The 23,620-nt window shown below is 39.6% G+C and overlaps 1 protein-coding gene across 2 annotated transcripts in view; it reads right to left on the bottom strand.

The window, feature by feature from the left end:
- Positions 1-8,345: 8,345 nt before the first annotated feature.
- Positions 8,346-23,620, bottom strand: part of LGI1 (leucine rich glioma inactivated 1) — a 40,621-nt gene continuing 25,346 nt past the window's right edge. The window contains exons 5-8 of one of the 2 annotated variants that reach the window (XM_055299949.1): positions 17,336-17,407; positions 14,561-14,730; positions 14,119-14,283; positions 8,346-11,162 (exon numbers count right to left, since the gene is read on the bottom strand). In XM_055299949.1, coding sequence (XP_055155924.1) covers positions 10,327-11,162; positions 14,119-14,283; positions 14,561-14,730; positions 17,336-17,407 — 1,243 coding nt within the window. In that variant the 3' untranslated portion in view covers positions 8,346-10,326. The remainder of the gene's footprint in view (positions 11,163-14,118; positions 14,284-14,560; positions 14,731-17,335; positions 17,408-23,620) is intronic. The other variant, XM_055299950.1, reaches the window with a different exon arrangement.

Raw genomic sequence — 23,620 nt, 5'->3', positions numbered from 1 at the left:
CTATTCCATCAATTCATGTGTTGATGGAATAGATTATGATGACTTGGAACAGTGCTCTCAGTAACATGTACAAGAAATAAGTCTTTATTATTTTAAGCCAGTAATATTTGAGTGCTACCCAAGTATTAATAATCCAGCTTATCCTGACTGATAACGATCAGCGTAAGTACATCAGTGTAGGTCAGTCATTAGGGCCCTGATTGCAGACACCTGGTTTGAATCCTAGTTCAGCTGTTAGCTACATGCCTTACATAGACTTCCTTACCTCTCTGAACTTCTGTTTTTTCTTTAGAAAAAACTAATAATAATAGCATTGTTACAGGGGTTGAATGACTAAATACACATAAAATATTCAGCACGTTCTACATATATTAAGTGCTCAATAAATGGTAGCTATTATTATTGCTTTCAATCATTAACAATATTTTAACCTATTAACCATAAGTATGCAGGCCATGCGAAGACAGGAGGCATGTGTGTGAACCAGTAGAGTTATTAAAGTAGATGAAATGCTGCCTTTTAGGAGCTATAAAAAGGGGTAAGTTCTTCCAGCTTTGTGGTGAAAATATGTACATGTATGACTATTCTGTGATGGGGAGGGGGATTATATTTGGTCTTTTAAAATAGTATCTCTGCTTGTTCACACTCCATTCACAGAACAAGCCCTCTTTACTAAAACTTAGAGAATTCTGTGCTAAAAATATTCCATTCCCATTTGGTGTAGTGAAATGTCATATCCATTAAACACCAACATACCAAATGCTGCTTGCAGATTCTCAACCCAGCAAACCCAAGTCAACAGGAAATCATGATCAACCTCAGCTTGTTCATACTGTACATCTTGACAATTATTTTAGAGAATATTCTAAGGCTTAAGTGTTATCTTACAGCTATCTTAGAATTATAATTCATGTACTCCAGCCAACTAATTTTTAAAGAAAAGCAATTGTGAGCAAGGAAGTGCAAGTGACTTCTCAAGGTCACAAAAGTATAAAGGTGGTTGTATGAGCCAAGATCTCCAAACTTCCAAGCTATGTTTTTCTCCTATAACAGAGAGTTACAGATTTTTCAGAGCTCTAAGGACCTGTAGGTTGACCTGATCCAGTTCCAATATCTTATAAAGAAAACTAAGGCTAAAAGAAACTCAATGTCTTGCTTTAGGTAATCCTTAAAGCTAGCACATTGGAAAGCTTTGGCCAAGTATTGTAACCACAGGCTTGGTGTTCCTGACATGCTGCTGGTCAGTTCAACGTGATTGGCTAACAACATCACAATCACCTAAGGAATGTTTAAAAATAAAAAATTCCTGGGTCCTGTTCTTTGAAGATTCAGTTTCAGTGGCTCTAAGGTGGGGTCCCAGGAAGCTAGATAGTTTTTGCTTTCTAGGTGGTTCTGGGAGGGAAACCAGTTGGGGGAACCATTATTAATAGAAGTCAGTGTTTTGTGTTCTTCTCTTCTTTGCTAAGGTTGATCTATGATAATTTCCAGCTAATGCCTAGATACCTGTGGGAAAGCTAAGTAAGGAAAATCCTGGGCCAGTAAGGAGCCTTTAAGATTTTAATCTTGAAGCCAATCTCAAGGTGATCAGAGCAAAGAGACAGCTGCCCTTGCCAGGTGAAGATTGATCTGAAGTGGAAGCACATCCAGAACAAAAACTGAGCTAGGAATGCTTGATCTCATCTCCCAGGGTATGGGTGGCCACTAAATCAGAATTGGCAGCTTGATTTCACTTGGGAAAACATCATTTTGAAACAGAGGATATCAGTTTAAATATTTTAAAACAGAATGTTTGAGAGAACACCATTTACAAATGTATATAGCAATTGTAACAGTGAATCGTCATGAATAATAGACAAAGATGGGAGATTATATTTTGTCAAGTTTTGCAAAATAGGAGCCGGAAGGACTCTTTGAAACCTTTTAGTGAAGGGCTTCTAGACACATTTAAGGGTGTGGCCCCTTTCCTGGTAACTCTGGCTCTCTGAATCGAGATTCTCCACAGAGACCACACCTCCGGTTGATGACTGTTGTTGTTTTGCCTGTTCAGCATCCTTTTTTCTTTTTAACAACACTACAATTTTGCTTTAGGGAAATACTCTTACCTCACTCTCATTGCACATGATTCTCACCCATGGGTTCCAGGGGTGGGCATGTGACCCACACCCGGCCAATCAGAGCCTTCTCTCCTTAGCCAGAACAATAGCTTCAGGGATGAGCCCTGGGCCAATGAGCATCAGCTTCAAACTTTTGCTAGAACTACTGGAAAAGGAGCACTGTGTTTTTATTAAGCACAGCTAAATTGGCAGGATGTCCTGTTGGAGGAGCTGGGTATTTCTCTACCACAAAAGGAGAGACTGATTAGATAGAAGTCAACAATAGAGTCAGAGACAAACAGATTCATGAAAATAGCATCTGAATATCTGGCCCAGGTATTTCTAAAGTTATATGTATTTTTATATTTAAACTATTGTAGTTGGATTTCAGCAACTTATAACAAAAAGAATCCAAACCACTATGTCTCCTCAGGGATCAGATCCTGGGTGGAGAAATGATTAATGATTAATTAATTTGTCTAAGTTTATAGTTTGTGAGCAGCCACAATGAAATGCAAACCCAGGTCTGTCTGCATCTAAACACATGTTGTTAATTACTATGTCCACTGCTCTAAAGAGAGAAATATTGTGGCCAACAGCAGGTTAGATCTACAGGCAAAAAGCAAGAAAACACAGGTCATGTTTCACTTTTCCTTTAGATCCCTATAGAACTTACTTTTGCCCCTTTTATTGTTTTTGCATGCTGCCTTTTAGAAATAAACCCCAGAGGTACATAAATCCTTTAAGGGTAGGGACAATTTCTCGCTCATTTTTGTTTTCTTCCTACCATCTTCCATAGTACTTTGCCTATAATAGATGTTCAAGAAATGTTTTTGATAAAATTGAGCTTTTTGTGTCCATTGGTGTAAGTACTAGTCCAATAGTCCTAGGATACTTGGAATGTTCTGGGTTCTTGACTGGGGTGTTTATCTGGCAGCTTACAAGAGTCCTGACATTTAAAAAAAGATTTATTTATTTACTTGAGAGAGAGAGAGAGAGAGCACCAGCAGAAGCAGGAGGAGCAGAGGGAGAGGGAGGGAAAATCTTAAGCGAACTCTGTACTGAGTGAAGAGCCCTTCTCCGGGCTGAATCCCACGACCGAGAGATCAGACCTGAGCCAAAACCAAGGGTTGGACACTCAACTAACTGTGCCACTCAGACACCCCAAGAGTCCCAGGACCCTGAGATCCTGACCTGAGCTGAAGGCAGACGCTTAACCCACTGAGCCACTCAGGCACCCTGAGTTCTGAATTTTTTTTTATTTTTATTTTTTTATTTATTTACGATAGTCACAGAGAGAGAGAGGCGAGGCACAGGCAGAGGGAGAAGCAGGCTCCATGCCGGGAGCCCGACGTCGGACTCGATCCCGGGTCTCCAGGATCGCGCCCTGGGCCAAAGGCAGGCGCCAAACCGCTGCGCCACCCAGGGATCCCGAGTTCTGAATTTTTAATATATATTTTGTCTTTAAGAACTTTATAGCATGGTGTGTCACTGATGGATACTACCCAAAATGAATCTTGACTTTGCGTCTTAACTGGCTATGTGGCTGGGAAAGTTACTTAGCTGTTCTAAGACTAAGCTTTCTAATTTGTAAAACAATGCCCTATTGCAGAATCACAGAAGATGGAATAATAATACAGATAAAGCACATAGTATAGTGCCCCGCTCATAGTAGGTGCTTAATAAATGCCACTTATTATTATAATGAAATTAAAATGTTAAAATATAAATTATAATATTAAATTAAAATATTAACATTTCTAAAGTTTTGTGGTATTTATTTATTTATTTATTTATTTATTTATTTATTTATTTTAGAATTGTTAAATATGTGTGGGTAGACAAGGTTAAGGGAATAAAGGACAAAGAACAGTTGTCCTGGGATCTGGCACTGTTGGGAGGACTGATTTCTGGGACACAGTTTTGCAGAGAATTATTGTTAAAAGCTTCAGCTAGGGAAGATGCTTCTTTCGGGACATCTCTGAGTAGTGCTGACCACGGATGTGGATCCTTCTCGGGTCTAAAACTTTCAAAGGGCATAGACTTTCTGAAAGTGTTAGTATCAAGCTTCTTGTTCTTGGGTCTCCATGGATTAATTAAATTAGTTCCCATCCTTCATTTTTGTGGATCAGTTTTTAGGTAGATTTGCTTCTTATGCTTTAATGGAGATTTACTTAGAAAATAAATTATGTCTCTTTATCTTCTAGAATACCCCAGTTATCCCGGGGAAGCAGGTGGGCTTGTGCAGTTCTATTCTTTTGGGGTAATCCATGACCAGGATTCTTTATGGGGCTGGAAATTTGCTGTAGAGGAGGAAGCTGCTTCTGAGATATGCAAACAAGAAGGCTAAAGCTGGTGGGCTTAAAGCTATTTCATTTCCACCAGCTTTTTTTCTACAACATAAGACTATTCTAGGGGATAAAGGGGGGGATGGGATGTAAAAATCACAGACCCCCTAAGACACAGTCCTGACCTGCAGAGATGTGTAACCTGGTAGGAGAGATGGATAGAACAACAACCAACCATAATACAAGGCAGAATGAACTATGAACCTTGCTTATGGTAAAAACCATGGGTTGAGAAAGCTGGAGAAAGGAGAAACCATATCTAGGTGGTTAGGTGAGGACTAAGATGTCCAAAGGTAGAAGAGTTGGGAAAGGGCATTATTGGTGGTAGGGTAGCCTGGGCACAGAAGCAAGTACATGCTCAGATGAACAGGGGTTGGCAAATTGTGAGTGTAAAGAAAGTGTGGGTAAAACAGAGGATGCTGGAGTGGAAGGAGAAGCTGGCTAGATTTTGAACTCAACCTTTAGGACTTTATAGGGCCACTTGTAGGTCTTCGTAGGCTGGTGGTGGTCCTAGATGTTCTATGCAATGGACATCCATTCAATCATGTTAAAATGCATCTACATCCCACACTAAGATCAACATGTAAGAACTGCGTTGAGGGAGTGGAGCCCTCACTGACTAGTCAGTGTACCTACAGATGTGATCCCAGGACCAATGTCAGGCCAGATGGAGTCTGGAATCAGTTTGGGATGAAATGAGTACAAGACTTGAGAGGAAATGTTGAGGAGCTTTTACAGCAATTTGTCATTGCCGCAATAATGAAGCGTGTGATTAATTTTCTGGTAATTCATTTTTATTTTAATTTCCAAAAATATTGGTCCACAACATAATGGAAAGACATTGGCCAAAAATACATTGGAGTTTTTTTTTTTAATTTCCACAGTTTAATTTTTTTAAACATTGGAACAATTTTTTAAAGTGAGCAGCTCTGATCTAGTCAAAGTAATATTACTTTTTAAAGAAATGAGCTAAGAGATGACAGTGAAGAGAGTCTGTGAACTTGAAGATAAGATCAATAGAAATCAAACAGTTTGAATAGCAGAGGAAAAGGAGATGGAAATATCCAGTACTCAGCATCGTATCCACACTGAGGTAACTATGCCTATACATTCTGACTTAGGTAAAGATAATTGTGTGGCAAGTACAGAAATCCATTCAAACTAACATAGAACAAAGCCAAATGTGTATGTGTGGTGATGGTGGGGCAGGGTTGTTAGTAGAAGGCTCCAGAAGTACATCAAGGAATTCAGGGGCAGGCAATGCCATTGCATGTAATGAGGGATGAGTGGGAAATGGACAGTCACTAGGAATCTCTTCCACTCTTCTCTCTCTCCCTCTTTCCCCCTGCAGTGCATGCTGTGTTGCATTGCCCAGATCCTCCTTCAGGAATAAAAGACTTACTTTCCTAGCTGCTGGGAGGACTCAGAAACAGCCTCTGTTACCTCTGCTAGCCTCTGGGGATTGCTGTGGTTAAAACACAGCCTCACTTGGGGCCATGCTTTCTTCCAGCCTACATCCAGTGACTAATCACCATGGAGGTGGAAAGATCTGGTGGGTCTCCTTGCTCCAACTTGGGATACCTGAGAAGGAGAATCTCAGTTCCCTACAGGGCTGCTTTTATTGGAACTGCATCATGACTCAGCTGCTCTCTGCCAAATTCTCCTTTCTTCTCATCCTTTCTAGGTGGCATCTCAAGGGTACCACCTAATAAATGTGTGTATGTTAGCTTCACAGAGTCTGGTTCTCAGGCGAATTTACCAGGGTCACCAGACCTCCCTCCCTCTTCCTTTTCCTCCCTTTTCTCTCTCTCCTTTTCTCTCTCTCTTTGCTCTTCCTCCTCCTCCCCCTCAGACTATAGCTTCTCACCTTCACTTCTCTCTGACCTTCTACATCATTCTCTTCTTACCTTTCAGACCAGCTTCCTCTGCTCTTACAGCTGCTCCAAAATGGTGTCTTCAGCATCTCTGTCACGGTGCCTGTAGCCTATGCCCTTGTTTCCTTTATTGGGTTGAAGTACCCATCCTGCAGCTGCCATGGGTGTCAGTTCATAACAGCCTAGATTTGCATACTTATCCGGAGGATTGTCCTTAGCCAACGGGAACCTTCATTGCTGGAGATGTCCGAGAGGTCATCTCTTTCATGTCCCCATACTCTTTGGTCAAAGACTATCAGATGGGAGGTATAAACATCCATTCTCCTTGCCTCAAGGCAGGACACACTGTGTGGTATGATTCACACTCTGGATTTCTGGATTGGGGTCAGTCTGAAGCTAACTTCTCCTGAAAGGACGTCTCTGTGTAGAACCTTCACCTGCCCTGGTCTTATTCCCTTATAAGTATAGCAGGAGAGCACTCCCTCAGTAAATCCCTTTGCTTTGAGGGAACCTGATTTAAGATAGTCACTTTACAAATCTGATGCCTGTAGCCAATTGACCCAGCCGCTGTGGTCCTAATTCCAGATATCCAGGAGAGAGAACTAGATCAGTTCAGGTTAAGCCCAGTCCAGTTTCCAGGCTGAACCCTGGATCAGGAGTTCCTCCAGGTTCAATCATCTGTGGCTGGAGAGGAGCCAGGGTTATATAGTATAGGATAGAAGATGGGTACAGAGAGAGAGAGAGGGCAACTCTTAGGAAGGATTGGCCAATTCCTGTGAACATGGGCCCTACCATCTTGTCCTTCTCAGTTTTTCTTAAATTCTTGTCAGTCTTCTCACTCCTCACCTCTTCCCCATCTACAATCCTATGTTTGGATTGGAGGGTGAGGTGTTGAAAGGTAGTACCATGTGATGAAGAAAGATCTGGATTGAGTGTCTGTAGGCTTAGGTTGTAGCTGCCTCCCTCTGCTTGCTTTGCTTTGTATCTCTAGCTCTGAGGTTTCAGGTAAATTAGAGAGTCGGTTTGCCAATTTAAATAGTCATGCTTCTGTGAAAACAAAGAATCTGGGCCTTTCTTTCTTTCTTTCTTTCTTTCTTTCTTTCTTTCTTTCTTTCTTTCTTTCTTTCTTTTAAAGATTTATTTATTTATTTATGAGAGAGAGAGAGAGGCAGAGACACAGGAGGAGGGAGAAGCAGGCTCCATGCCGGGAGCCCGATGCGGGACTCGATCCCGGGACCCCAGGACCGCACCCTGGGCCAAAGGCAGGCAATAAACCGCTGAGCCACCCAGGGATCCCCTAGGCCTTTCATCTCTGCATCTCTGAACTCGGCAGATGGGCTGGCACAGAGTTAGAACACTGGCAACATATTGAAAACAAGAGATATCCTTTCAAAAGGAAATGACCATGAATTACATTAAGGTAATAATGTAGAGCTTGACCCAGAAGCATGCAATATTCTGAGTGTGGAGCCAGCACACTTAGTAAGTGCTAATTTGTGTCAGGTCTCTGTTAAGTACTTTGTGTGCTGTTCTGATCACTGCTGCAATGTAACAAATCACCACAAAACTTAGATGCTTAAATTGACCATTTTATTATGCTCATAAATTCTGTGGGTCAGGAATTTGGACCAGATGCTTTGGGAATGGCTTGTCTCTGCTTCATAATGTCCAGGTCCTCGGTTGGGAAGATTTGACATCAAGGAGCTGGAATCACCCAGAGGCATCTTCACTCATATGACCAGTGCTTCATGTAATGTTAAATGGGACATCAGCTGGGGCTGTTGACCAAAGCCTGGACTTCCTCGGAATGGTGGCTTCAGCCTAGTGGGATCTTGTAGGTGGCAGCTCTGAGTTCCAAAAGCAATTGGCCCAGTTCACAAGATAGAAGCTTTGTTGTTTTTATGATCTAGGCTCAAAAGTCAAACTGTATCATTTCCACCACATTCTACACATTCTATTGATTACAAGCCTGCCCAGATTTAAGAATAATGGAATTAGGCACTACCTCTTGACGAGGTGAGGGGCAAAGTTCTCATAGAACATGTAGATTAGAAAATATTGTGGCCATATTTAGAAAATTCAATCCACCAAATGCATATTATCTCATTTAATCCTTCCACTGTACTTGGAGTAGGCATTATTGTCCCTTTACAGATAAAGAAACTGATATTCAGAGGACTTCAGTAACTTGCCTGTAGACAAAGCCAGGACATGGCAAGACTGGACTTAAATCCAGTCTGTACAAAGCAGGTGTTCTTCAACAGCATATATGCCACTTATAGAAAAAGGGAACTGAAAAAAATAAAGAAATCCAAAAGCCAGTTCTCCCTGGGCTCAAGATCAGGAATAGGTAAGACTTCTTATCACCCATAACTCTAGTGTCAGTTAATATCTTCCTCACGTGGTAAAGGAATTTGTTTCCTATGTATAACTTCCTGAGGTATTGCTTCTTGGAAAATGTGTAACCATTGTGCGTACCTTTGGTGCTTCAACTTTGCCCAGTATATGCTGGCAGTGGGGTTGATGTCTGCCTTCCTCCCCCACCCATTCATTTGGCAAAGGATTGTGGGGAATAAAAAGCTGGAGGAAGCTCTGATTCACACAGAACCAATTCATGCCATGAGTATCTTCTCCGCCGTGATCCCCTTTTGAAGCCATATGTCCCCTTTAAGTTCAAACAAGGACCACTTCCTCCAGGAACTCATCTTTGATACTCCCAGGATTTTTATAATCAGAATGTTCAGATGATGGTTGGCACTTACAGCTTACTCTGTAGGTTTCTGTGTCCTAACCCTCCAATTAATCTAAGGCCCCAGAGGGTAAGGGCCATGTCCTATTCTCCTCAATTCTTCTCCCCAACACCACAAGAACAATACCCCATTCTGAACAGGTACTCAATAAATGGGACTGATTAGATCAGAGGGACTTAGAAGTTTATTATTATATTGTATCAGGAGGACACACATGCATCTTCAAAAGCAGTTTTGAGAGCCTACCCTATCATAGGCATTGTGCTAGGTGCTAACAATCCATGTGATCCAGGAGCAGGAGTTTAGAAATCAATTATGAGCCTCCTGGGTACTCTGCAACATGTCAATAAGATCCGAACTGATGTCTAGAAGTGAAGCATCCTTAATCAGGTTAGGAGGCCTCCATATAGGGTGAATTTGAGGCAAGTAGTATAAGGTTACAATCTCAATCAGCTCTTAGATGATTCTAGGTTCAGACACTTAGAAAGTCCCTAAATACGGTTTTTAAAATTCAAAATCTTGACTTTCACTTCTTTAATAAGTTTTTTGAATATATTTTTTTTAGCTAGAGCTATCAGATAGGAAAAGGATGCTGGCCTTACTAGTCTTTATTTCCAATTAGTCTTCCCTTCCAATTTGTAATAAGCAAATTTCTCTATCCTACTTTAAATTTGTCACTATTTCACCACAAAATGTTCTTAAAAGCTATGACCTTTGGAAACACCCTTACATGTTCCAAATCAGCCAAAAAACCTGTTCATAAATCTTGGTGTTTATTAGTGTTTCATTTTCACTCCTTATTCATACCATGAGCTCTTGATCTAAACATAACCCTGTTGTATAATACTATTTCCTCAACATACCATCACCAAGAATAAAACAACCATAAATAATTACCTTTGGGATATGAAAGAAAATGTAAACATTTTATTTGGCAGTTGTTTCTGAACACATGAATAAATAAATGGAAAAGTACATATTAATATTTCTTTTTGGAGTAACAGATACCATTAAACACTTATTTACACATCTTCACTGCAAAGAACAGTCACACAATTCAATTTTGTCTTATAAAAGGTCACTTCCCACACCACTGGACTGGACAGTTAGGGATGGAGATACTGGTAGTGCTTGGTTCTAGTAGTCTCAATGTTTGAAAGGCATTCATTTGCAAGTGTGATAAGAAGAGTCATCATGCATTGAGTTCATCCGGATCATGTACTGTAGAAAGTTTCTGATGGCAGCCACAGAATTTGGTGTGTCATGCGCTTAAGTCAACTATGACATGTTTGTAAATCTGTGTATTTCCCTTAAAACTGGAAGCAAAAAGAAAATTACGCTTATTAATGGACACATGCGTGAATGATCTCGGCGCCTGAACATTTAATTCCTGAAATTTCACAAATTTGGCTTTCTCTGCATCCCAGTTATACACTTGAGTAAAGGAATAATCACTTCCAAGAATTGCATATTGGTAGTTATTTATCTGAAGAGGCTGGAACACCATGGATCCTCGTGATGGCATCCTCTGAATATCCTGAAATGAGGAACCTCCCCATTTCATTACTTTGGAATCACCAATGAATCTTGTCAAGCAAATGTACACGTCACCTTTCACGGAGAAGTGCTTAACAGCATATACATCCTCCATGTTAGGGATGTCAGTTTGGTTAGTGAATAATTGTGTTGCTTTGTTCCACTGATAAATTACAGGACGCTGGGAACTACTAGACAGGATTAAATGAGGCGTTCTGAGTGTCTGAGGTGTTCTGGCTATTTCTAGATATTCCACATCAGTGTCCCTGTACCACGCATGTAAGGATTGATGGGAGTAGAATCCATTTCCATTCCATTTATAAATGGTAGTAAAACCAGCTTTTGAACTGTCAGCAACAACAAAGTACCAGTTGTTTTCAATCTTGAATGTTTCAATGTCATTGGGTTTTCGGATTTTGAGAATTTCAATATCCTGGATTTTTATAAATTTATTTGCAAAACTGTCTCGCTTATAGATGTGAGAGCCGCCAAACAGCTGGGCCACAATAACATAGAGCTGAGTTTCAATGACTATAGGCTTGCACACTACAGTGGACGTGCCTGGGAAAAGACAAATGAGAGATTAGTTGGATGGCCATCCTCTTTTGCAGCATGTAAATGTGCAGGCTGAGGCCATACAACTTCCACCAAGATCAGCCTGGAATAAGACATTTCCTTGGTTGAATAGGCAAGGCCAATCTCCAAGGCCCAATGGCAGCAGGATTATGAAGTTCTGTGCCTTTGTGCCTCATGAGGCCTTGTTACCGAAAACTGAGTTGTCAAGTCACATCCAACCTGCACTAGACGTTCAGGACACACAGCTACAGCCTGAGTTTTCTCCTCTCACTTCTTGCAGAAAGAAAGCATTGCTTTCCCTGACACATCATGAGTTAATTACCATAATTCTAATGAAAGTTGCCATTTCTTGAGCACTATGTGCTTTGCCAAATCATCGCATTAAAAATTCCCAATAATCTTAAGACATAAATATCATTATCCTCCCTTTTGCAAGTGAGCAGACTGAAGCTCAAAGAGTTTCAGTGCTGCTAGGAGAAGGCAAAGTTGGGAATCAAATCCAGGTCTACCAGACTCTTTATGTTTTTAACCCAACCTTTGGGGAGGTGAGCTATTCCAGGGCTTCCAACTTGGACTAGAATCCCACAAGTTTCTAGAAACCTTGAAACAAAGTTTTTTGTTTTTTTAAAAAAATATTTTATTTAATTATTCATGAAAGACACACACAGAGAGAGGCAGAGACACAGGCAGAGGGAGAAGCAGGCTCCACGCAGGGAGCCCGATGTGGACCCTGGGATCACGACTTGAGCCAAAGGCAAACGCTTAAGCACTGAGCCACCCAGGCGTCCCCCAACTTACAAAGTTTTGAACAGTGATCTGGGTAGCCCATGGTTCTACCTGTAATTAGTTTGTTCCTAGTGTGAATGGCTTCTTGCTCTAAAAATAACCTGATTTTCCCCTAAGGAAGGAAAGAGATGCCACTTGTCATTTTTCTGATGCTTTAGGTCACTGGTGGCAAGAGAGAAGACAAGGAAGAGGAATCCTTGAGAAAAACGAAAAGAGGGTTACAGTCACAGGTAAAACTCCTGAAAGTTATTTTGGGATATTGCAGAAAACAATATGGATCAGTATCCTTGCTCAGTATCCTTTTGGTAGGAGTTTGACATATATCAGTAAATTCTGATCAACTAGAGGGAGCTTGGCTCTAGGAAATCTAAACAGAGCAGTGAAAATCTGGGCCTCAAGCCTTTTCTAATTTTGAGAGCTCCAAAGCAGTAAGATCTGCATCAACTCTTTCTACTAAGGTGAAACTATTCTATTTGTGACACTTTTCAGGATTCCAGTGATTGTGTGATTTTGGGAAAATCACTTAACTTCTCTGTAATTCAGTTTTCACTCTGTACAATAAGGGTTTGGAGTAGATCACGGATGGCCACTAGATCTCAACTATGTATCAATACTGATCAACTGATTGATTGGAAAACTGTGTTGAGAAGGATTCTGTAGCTCTGTCTGTACTCTGTAAGAACACCATGAATGATTAGCAATATCTTTCTGGAGTAAGGGAGGTCATAGTGGATGCATCATTTGAAATATATTTATCTTTGATGAGATAATGTCCTCTGTATATATGTGATTCATTTCTCTTTCAAGTGTTCATCTGAAGAATCATCTAGAATAATTGATAGACTATACACAGGTAAGAACCTAATTTAAACTGCACAAAGCTGTTGCAGTTCATTGGAAAACTGAGGGGTTTGGGAGAAAGGGAAGCATGATCTTCCTCCTTGAGAAAGAAGGAAGCTTCTGGGAGGACTTCAGTTTGGAGAAAATCTCTTCATCTGGGCACCTCAGTCTCAAGCAAACTCCAGACCTGTCTTGATCCTGTAAGTAATGGGGCTGAAGGCCACCAACACAATCTAATTGTGACCCTTCCCACCCCAAAAGGGTACTCTTATACAGGGAGGTTTGAACGTTCTTAGGAGCAGATTTCTTTTTTTAAATTTTTAAAAAGGATTTTATTTATTTATTTGAGAGAGAGAGAAAGAGTGAGAGAGAGCATAAGCAGGAAGAGGGAGAGGGAGAAGCAGACTCTCTCTGAGCAGGGAACCCAAAGCGGGGCTTGATCCCAGGACCCTGGGATCATGACCTGAACTGAAGGCAGATGTTTAACCAACTATACCATCCAGGTCCCCCTTAGGAGCAGATTTAAAGGTGTTAGAAGCTAAAGCTGATGGAAACGTTTCAGAGGAAGCTCCATATTCTAACTTGTTTAAAAACTATAAACTTGTGGAAATGAGAACAAAATTTAAGAGGTCACCTAAGTAAAAGTTTTCATGGAAAAAAAGTGGTTCCCAAGCTCAAATTAAATGCACAAAACACTGGAAAGAGGCTTCCTCACTGCTAGACTTCTCAGAGCCTCATATGTGTATTATTATGAATCTCTAAGAGGGCGATATGGCTCACAGATTTATTGAACCAAAAACCATTTTTGTCACAAGGCGTACATTAACATTTTTTAGGAGTCACATTTGTGCAACAGAGCTTGCAGAGTCATTGATCTAAAATAACATCTTTATTTTATAGTTAAGAAAAAAGGAAGGCTCAGTGAGGGTGAGTAGCTCACCCAGCTAGTTTGTGGCAGAACCTGGATTAAAACTCATGATTCCTAGTCCAATACTTTTCTTTTGAAGAAAAATAATCCATCTTTTATTGCATATTTACTTTGCTAAATTCTATGCTAAGTTTCTTGAATATGTGATCACATTATCTTATGATTACATCATCTTACAACAATCCTGTGAGTTAGGTACTATTATTCTCATTTACAAGTCAGGAAATTGAGGTTTAGGAGAGTCCTCAGTCACTTAGTAAATGATACAGTTGGGAATTAAAGGAGTCTAAGCCTGCCCACGCATCCCCTATATCAGTTGTCTTTCTCTGTTGCCCTTGGTCCAACTTGCTTAACTTTCTATTCAAAATATGATTAGGCTTTTCATACCTGTAATGTTGTCATAATTTCGGAAGGTCTTTTCTACGTGGTCCCATTCAAGGAAAATGCACTTTCCAGTAAAAGGCTGAGCAATGACTACATACTCATCATTCATATAAGAAAAAGTATCTATGGACAGTGATTGATAAGGCAGGTCTTGAGACTTTGCAAATTCTGCAAAAATAGGAAATGATGATGAATAACCATGTGCTAATGCGTCACTCCTTGGCTAGATCTCAAATGTTCTTAAGAGATACATTTATTTAAGAGTAAGAGTAAAATGATAACTTTACTTTGCTTTTAAACACACGAAGTTTTAATGCTTTATCAAATTTTAAAAAGTAAAATTGGATGGTTGGCTTTTAAAGATATAAAAAATATCAATTCCTGCACACACAAAAATGTAGCCCTATTTTTAGCTTTATGAGGTGGAATGATTTGGAATAATTACCTGTAATAATGCAATCAAAATCCTTGGGAGAGAGACTATTGATTTTGCGTTTTTTGTATTCTGGGGGGCCTTCACAGTAGATGTCTTCAACAGTTGCATTGGTGTGGCCCAGCCATTCTACCAGCCACTTCAGTTTACAATCACAATTAAATGAATTCCCTCTCAGGTCCCTGAAAGACAAACTTCAGTTGCTTTGCTGTAGGATTATTCTACCTAAACAGGTATGACTTCTACTTCAGCAATTAACATATGGAGAATGCCTTTACCCAGTTTTACATCATGCCCCATAATCTACCTTGAACTTGACTGACAATTCATTTTAGAGAGTTCCCACAGTTCATCCTTGAATGCCACCCATTCAATAGAACTTCATAACTTAGTCCCTCTTGGATCAAAGGTAGCTCTGTCTAAAGCTGTGCTGTCCATAGAACTACAGTGTGAACTATATATGTAAATTAAATTTTTCTGTATTTCTGAAAAAAGTAACAAGAAGTAGGTGAAACTAATTTTAAAAATATATTTTATTTAAAATAACTTATTTTATTAATTTTAAAATAATATAATTTATTTAATATTTCACACAAAATATTATCATTTAGATGTGTAGCCAATACAAACATTATCAATGAGATATTTTACAGTTTTAAAAAATATCTCAATTTGGATGCTAAGTTTTCATCAGAAGTATGTGATCTATATTTAGATTTCATAAAACTTATAGTTGGAAAAAATAGTTTCACACGTCCAAGTTGTTCCAAACATAATTCTTTCAATAGTTGAACTGAGAATCTGTTTTTCAATTTAAATTTAGTTTTTTAATTTTTTAAGAATTAAGTGAAATCTTTTTTTTTTTTTTTTTAAGAATTAAGTGAAATCTAAAGCTTTGCTCCTTAGATGCACCTGGAACGCTGCTTGGTAACCACATGTGTGGCTACCATGTTGGCCAGTGCAGGTCTAGAGGGTAGAATATAGTCCTTATTGTATCATATTCAATTAAATCAAGGGAGCTATTTGTTTTTGTTCTTTCTCAAAGATGTAATTCATCCTGATGCTATTCCATGGTCTACAAATTCAATTTTAATAGGAAATGGCTTTGACACAGCAGAGTTAACTCAGACGTACAGCAGCTCATGTCTGTGATAAACTATACAGCATGGATAATTTCAGTTTCCACATATGATCCCAACTCACCAAGCTTTCTGTTTATTTGCATTGCTTCTGTTCAGAAATTCCAGCTCCTTCCTAGACCCTTCTCAGTCACACAGAATTCCTACGATAGATACTGCCTCATCTTCACACAGCACGTGAATAATTTTTAAATGTTGAAGCATTTAAAAAAGTTTTTTTGGGGATACATTCAAGAAAACCAAGAAATCCGCTAAAAGACAAGTTGGCAAGGATTCTTGTACTTCTTAGATAATTCTTAATTTGGGCATATCAGAGTAGGCCCAAGAGGCCAAACCCATTATGGGATTTCCATAGAGATTGAGTCAATTTCAAGTGTGTTTTTGTTGTTGTTGTTGTTGTTGGTTTTTTTTGCTTTTTTTTTTTTTTTTCTCAAGGATGGGCCAGAGGATGACGCCCAAATAAGCTGCATCCTCAAGTCTGCCATGGCGTATCATCTAACTTCCAAGACATTCCCAAGACTGACTTCATCTCCCAAGAATATTCTGACCCTAAATAATGAGTGTGAACTTCTCTGGGTGATTGTAAACCAGAACGGATAACTGTGGTCTGTCCGAGACCCTCTTGGATGTGTCTTGCTTCTGGCACTCTCTTGGAAATAAATCATCATTCAGGAATTGGGGCACTAGGCATTGAGGCGGGGCTGGGGAAATACCAGAAGGAACAAAGAAAGTTTTTCATTAGCTTACTGATTTGAAGTTAAATACTAGGTTTAGGAGAAAATACTTGATTCAGATCTCAGATTGGAGAAAAGTTGTTTTGAGTATATATTCTGTAGCAAAATACCTTAATTGATAAGAAACCTTTTTTTTTTTTTCATATATCCTTTCATTTGTCCCTGTATCTACCTTATGACCATTTAAATACCCTTCTAATGTCTGGAAGGAACTTAATGAAGCTTAATTGCTTTTGAGAGAGTTAGGCATATATTACTTGTTTTGCTTACAACAAAATATACAAATTCCTTACAAAGATCTTTCACTCTGAGGCTTAAAAGTCAAAGTTTGAAAGCTCTTTTGTTTGAAAAAGGGTCAAAAATAATTAAGTTCATTCCCTTTCCTGGGGCTTAAGCCAAATTCCTGGGGATTAAGCCTAGAGTTGTTGTTCAGTCTAAGGAGAGAAAAGGCAAACTTGCCTCCCTTCCCCCACTTCCTGCTCCATTTCTCTGTTGACTGACCAACCCATGGGTGTAACCTTTCTTCTACACTCGGTCAGTTTCCCAGACTCCTTTATGTTTTTCCTTTCGTAGCCCTATTTCCTGGACCTCATGAGAAAAAAGGCATCTTGAAATTTTACTCTGGGCCTCCTCTTCCCACCCCCTCAAAGTCGTTTATCAGCACCTCCTCCCATAGGACACACACTTTGCCCCAAGGAATGCCTGGGCACTTTATGTTCAGAATTTCCAGTGGGAAATACCATAGAAGACTCAAACATTAGTTCAAGTAAATTTAAAATTTAAACCAATTTAAAATTTAAATTGTAAGGCCCTAATTAAAATTTAAAGCCAATTACAAATTCTAAACATCAATACTAGGCTTCTTTGTTAACTACTACAAATTAATTAATCAATGATTTCTTAGGTCCTCTTACACATTTGTTAAAGAATCCAGGCCTTTGAAAATATCTTTTGGGAGTGTCTGGAGATTGTTGTTTGCAAGGCTCCTGGAAAAAGAAAAAAAAAAAAAAAGAAAGAAAGAAAGAAAGACTGATGTAAACTATAATGATAAACTAAATAAAATGCATTTTATGATAAAACTTAATTATGAATTCCTTTTATTCTTTCCTGACTTCACTAAATTACTTGCAGTACCTTTTTTATTTCTTCTTCTAAAATACTACTAACATTCCCACTATCATATTTTTAATTCTTGGTTTCTTTGCTTTAATGCTCACTCAGTCTTTATGGCACTTTATGTATCATGGCAAAAAAAGAAACTGACAAACCCCAAATCACCAGCAACAAAATGACATTGGGCGTTGATCTTTCTATGTAGAATGGAATATGAGATTCATACTCTTAGACATTCAGTCTAGGGGATGTGTCCCAAATGATGACTAACTAAATGGGTCACAGTGCCCATTTCCCTTCACACTCAGGCTGCCCCTGCTCCTCCCTCTCTTCTCATTTGTTTCAGACCATGGCCAAACCCCAACTGACAGTGCCAATAGCTCTGGAGTTTGGGGATCTACCTAATCTATTCCCCTGCCAGCACATCGTTTCTTCTTTCCAAAGTATATACTCCTTTTTTATATTTTTCTTTTAGTTCCAGTCATTTGACCTCAGAAAACAACTTTCTCACAAATATCCATCCATCCGTCCGTCCATCCATCCATCCATCCATCCTTTTTAATCATCTCCTTTCCTTTTCTTCCAGTTGTCTTATTGTCACAGGAATTGTTTTCTCTTCCTCCTTCTATGTGTTCTTTCATGAATCACTATAATTATTCTAATCAAAGCTAATGAGTAAGGAGTGATGGTATCAAGAAAAGAGAAATGTGTCCATATTGCAGAAGTGTAAACATAACAAGGAGTGGCCCCTGCATGATAGGAAGGGATATAGGTGCTGATAATTTTCTCTTAACCAGACTTGTGTGTGTATATACCTGTTATATACTTTTCTTATGAATGTTTTTCTTCCACAAAAAAATTAAAAACTAAACTGAAGCAAAGAGCTTATGTTGTTGGCCTTCAAAGTCCTTGAAAATTCTCTCAAATTCCATTTAAAAGACTCTTAAAACTCTTCTGTCTTTTACCTGCTCTAATTAATATGAGATTTCTCAAGTGCAAACATTCAAGACTTTTAAAACCTATTTTAAAGTTAATTATGTTGTTTTCCTGAGTTTTAGAAATTGTGAGTAGGTTGGAAAACTCTTTTCAATGGACCTTGGAACATAAGAATGGGAACTGAATCTGAATGTTCCAGTCTCAATGACGGTTCATTATGTAAAGAAGGGCAGTTTTGGAGCTATTCAGAGTTTGGTTTGAATCCTCTCACTCCACTATTTCCTGGCAGTGTGACTTTAGCTTTTTCGTTTTTTTAGGGGAAGGTAATAATACCTCGTGTCACAAGATAGAGAAAGTAAATGAGATAACTCCCGATGGTACCTGGCATCTGGTCTGCTTTTTAACAAAGAACAGCAGGGAAGGGGGTGAGAGGAAAAGCAAGAGAACGGCTTGCCAAATAAACAACATTTAGAAAATTGGCCATATGAAAGAACCACTATGACTGTAGTGGTATTAGGATTAATAAAATGTTGCTAAAGAAGACTTTTCAGAAGAATGTCTCTATAATTCACCTTTCTGCCTAGTTGAATGGAGAGACTTTCTGGTGTCTTGGACTAGTCCTGAGTCACTCCCAAGTTATGTGTCTTAAAGTTCTCATGTGAACTTCTAAGTGGATGAAACAAACTGCAACTGGTTGCAAGGTGCAAATTTAGAGGAGGCTGGGTCACAGGACAGTGGGCGTGAAGTGAAGAAACAGTTAAGTCCTGAAATACTACTGCCATCAGAGTTGCCCAGGGAGAGGCACACCATGTTTGCGTTGCTGCCCAAGGCAGTTCTTTTAAACAATGAGCAAATCTGGGAGTTCCACTTGCTGCCCAAAGGTTAGAAGCTCTAGGCCTCACATACCCAAGGTGAAGGCCAACTACAGAAACAGCTGTTAAGACATAGACTTGGGGCTACAATGCTTCTGGGGTAGAGAGAGATCATTTTTCCATGACAAGATGGAGGTCTTTTAATTCAACAGCCTTGGGGGATGGGGCTGATGAGGGCAGGCTGGCATTCTTGGGCTGTAAAATGAGGCTTTATGCCCTTTGAGGACTTCTTGTCACAGGCAGGCTCTCACTCTGGGGACCAGTGGGTGGGGGAGGCAGGGAGGCATGAGCGGTGCCAGAGACAGAAATGGTGGATGGATTTATTGCATTTAATGTGACTCTCTTCCTGTTCCACTGCCAAAATTCAGTGAAATACTGACTCACAGTGGATTGTTTCTGAAAAAGATAGGACGGAGCTTCATGCCTAGGTTTGCTGAGGAGTAGGCATAAGAAGTCTGCCTGGCCTCATAAAAGAGGCAGAAACAAGAGGAAGTAAGACCCAGAAAGGACGGGAAGGCTTCTGGATGGATGCCTGAGGTCCAAGAAGGATTTATTTTTTTTAAAGATTTTTATTTATTTATGAGAAACATGAGAGAGAGAGAGAGAACGGCAGAGACATAGGCAGAAGGAGAAGCAGGCTCCATGCAAGGAGCCTGACATGGGACTTGATCCTGGTACTCCAGGATCACACCCTGGACCAAAGGCAAGTGCTCAACCACTGATCCACCCAGGCTTCCCCAAAGAAGGATTTAGATAGTTTCCCTAAAGTCTTTGGGAGGCCTCAGTGACTGGGTTTACATTTAAGAAGGGACTGGAGCAGAGAATGTCCTAGGAAAGCAATTCTGAGAAATCCCAGGAATTATTCTGCAAAACAAATGCAACAGCCCTAATATAAAGTAGCTTTCCAGTGCGGATTGATGGGTAAATGGTGAAGGATGCATAGGGCACATAGGAGACCAGCAGAATATGCAAAGTTAAGAAGAGAGATACGAAATGCCTCCACACATTAATTAGCTGGCCAATTAAGAGTATTTACCAATTTACCAAGTGAAGAGGAGTTGAATTATTTTGAGCACAATTGGGGAAAGATATTTATTCTAGCATTATGTCTAATAGAAAAGAATTGGAAACAACCTACATGTCCATTAATAAGGGATTGTGTAAATAAGTGATGGTTTATACTTAGCATGGAATATGTTGCAGGAAATTTTATTTTATTTTATTTATTTTATTTTATTTTTTTGCAGGAAATTTTAAAACATGAGGTAGAGCTCAATGATTTAACACAAAATGATGCTTAAGGGGAAAAAAAGGAAATTGGAGAATAGTAAGTAGAAAGTAATTCCACTTGGGGAGGGAGGACACATATCTAACAATGCATAAAGAAAGGTCTAGAAGGAGACATAATCTTTTACATTTGGAATCTTTTACTTTTGCTATATAGACGTTTAGATTGTGAGATTTTTTTTAATCATCAAGCACGTATTGTTATTTTAAATTCAGAAGAAACAAAGAATAAATTTGAGGTTTTAAAAACACCCCATTGGGCAGCCCTGGTGTCTCAGCGGTTTAGCGCCTGCCTTCAGCCCAGGGCGTGATCCTGGAGACCCCGGATAGAGTCCCACGTCAGGCTCTCTGCATGGAGCCTGCTTCTCCCTCTACCTGTATCTCTGCCTCTGTCTCTCTATCTCTATCTCTCTGTCTCTCATGAATAAAGTCTTTTAAAAAATAAAAATAAAAATAAATAAAAACACCCCATTGCTTAGTATGTGTGTATGGAATGGTTCTGTCCAGTGAGGATTTAGTGATTCTAAAACAGCTATTTTATTTCATTCATAAAGCCCCAAAGTTACTGGAGTGTGAATAAATGTCAGGGTCAGTATGTGGGTGCCTGAATGGTCAGATGATATCAACTCTTTCATGAGATGGGTTTCAGGATGGAGCTCCCATTTTTCTCACAAGATTCCCACAGGGTTTCAGGCCCTCATCCTCTGGAGAATTTTAAGACTGCAGTTAGTCTAGATGGGAGCCATCCCTCTGATTCCTTGCACCAGCTGAAATTCAGCTTTGAGGAGCACCTGGAGCTTCAAAAACCATCTCAGGCATCTGGGGGCCTAAGGGAAATTCTCTGTGGGGGGTGGGGTGGGATAGGGTCTCCTGAGGACTCTGCACCAGGGTGGCCAGGAAGAAAAAGTAGCAACTTCCCAATGCTCCCTGAAACCTGCTCAGCATTTGGTCCTTAGGTGAAAAGGGTGAAGATCTGGTGCCTATTAGGTTATTTAAACAGCTAGAGAGATTGAGATAGCATTTCATGGGTTAGGGTTAGAGTTTTTAGGCTTGATGTTAGGATCATTTGATTCTTCAGATTCCATCCCTGCATTGAGTCTTGCTACTGGAGAACAAAATGGAAAAATCGAATGCATTAAATTTTCTCAGTTTCTCCTTTCCCTCCATCATCTCCCCAGCTTCACAGAGTAACAGCTTCATATTATTATTCCCTTTTCCCTAATAGAAGCTCTAGTTGAAATATGTTCTGTGTCTTTTGTAAAACTGGCTGTCATTCTCATCCCTGGCATCACTGAGTTGAAGCCCTCTCAAGCAGACAAGGGCTTCAGTTTGAGTATCCTCATTTTCAGGAGTATGCCTTTCACCTACTTGATTTAACCTCTTTTGGTTTCTGCCTCTCCGTCTGCAAAATGGAGTAAAGAATACCAATTTCATTTATTGTGAAAAAAATTTTTTTTAAGTTTTTATTTATTTATTCATGAAAGAGAGAGAGGGGGGCAGAGACACAGGCAGAGGGAGAAGCAGGCTCCATGCAGGGAGCTCGATGTGGGACTCGATCCTGGGACTCCAGGATCACACCCTGAGCCAAAGGCAGATGCTCAACTGCTGAGCCACCCAGGCATCCCCATTTGTTGTGAAAATTAACACACACAACTAATTTTTTTTTTTACACACATGCTTTTGAAGTGGATTCCAGGTAAAAATTCTGCATCTGTAGGTGAATATTTAAACCTTATGTCAGATAATCAAGGCCACAAAACTAATTTGTTTGTTGTTGTCAAAACCAGTGATATTTAATACCTAAGAACTTTTGAATGCTCAGCTCAGGAGGGTGAAATCACCTATTTTCTTTGCCTCTCTGAATAGACAGGACTCCATGCCTTGGTATTTTTAAGTGTTTCATCTTTTATGATATACATAAAACATATACATATATTTTTTATGTGATATATATATTATATATGTGATATATGTGATATATGTCACTGGCATATATATTTTTTCTTATATATATACATGCATACATATATATGTAATATTATCTCTTCAAGAAAATTTGGTAAGTGTAAAAGTTATTTTTTTAAAGGATAAAATAATCATCTGGCAGAGGTAATCACCCTTAAGATTTTTGTCATATTTTCTTTCAATCATTAATACAGATTTCATCTCATGGGGGATATTTATTTGGAAAGCAAGTGATTGCAGAGAGACATGCTACTGGTCCTCAAGGTCTAGAGAACTTCTTCTCTCCCCTTCTGGTCCAGAGTGAGATGGCATGAAAGAGTGTGAGTGTGAATTGGGGGGGGGGGCTCCTTCCTCTTTGAAAGTCTGTTAGGTGAGCAAGGACCAAATCAGTGCTGGATTTTAAAACTAAATACAAGTATCATTGGGAATAAGAGAAAGACAAATTAGAAGGCTGATGGAGAGAGAGGCAAGGAGACAGAGGTGGCCACCAGAGTTGTCAGGAAAAGATGTTCAGTGTGGTATGACTGAAGGAAATCCTGGTGACTGTCCATGCTGACCCTTTGCCTGTCTGCCCTCTTCATGGCTCCTTGGATTGGGCAGGGGAGTGGGGTGGAAATGACGTAGTCCAGGAATGGCATATCTGGGTTTGAGACCTGGCTGTCTTCTTTTGTATAAAGTAAATGGTCACTTGGGTCAGAATTATTTGCAAGTTCTGTTCTAGTTCTGAAATTACATCTTTATGCTTTTCACCATGAAAATCTATGGCTTCATCTTTAAAAATCATGAAATTATATGAGGAGAGGCAACACTTTAAGCCACGTAGTTTTGAGTCAGTGAGTTTTTATACAGAATAGGATGGCACTGGAATGTCTGAGTAGGGCAGGGCGGGGTGGGGGAGGGTGGGAGGGGCACAGATAGAACTGATCAGGAGGTTAGTGAAGACAAGGTGATGAAAGGTTTGAGGACATATTTCATCGATGTTAATTTTTTCTAGGTTGATTCTGCTGTGAGTCCTGGAAGGATGCT

The sequence above is a fragment of the Nyctereutes procyonoides genome, unplaced genomic scaffold, assembly GCF_905146905.1.
Source record: "Nyctereutes procyonoides isolate TBG_1078 unplaced genomic scaffold, NYPRO_anot_genome, whole genome shotgun sequence".
Classification (NCBI taxonomy): domain Eukaryota; kingdom Metazoa; phylum Chordata; class Mammalia; order Carnivora; family Canidae; genus Nyctereutes; species Nyctereutes procyonoides.
The sequence above is the reverse complement of the archived record's forward strand: the minus strand, read 5'-3'. Positions and strand labels throughout refer to the sequence as shown.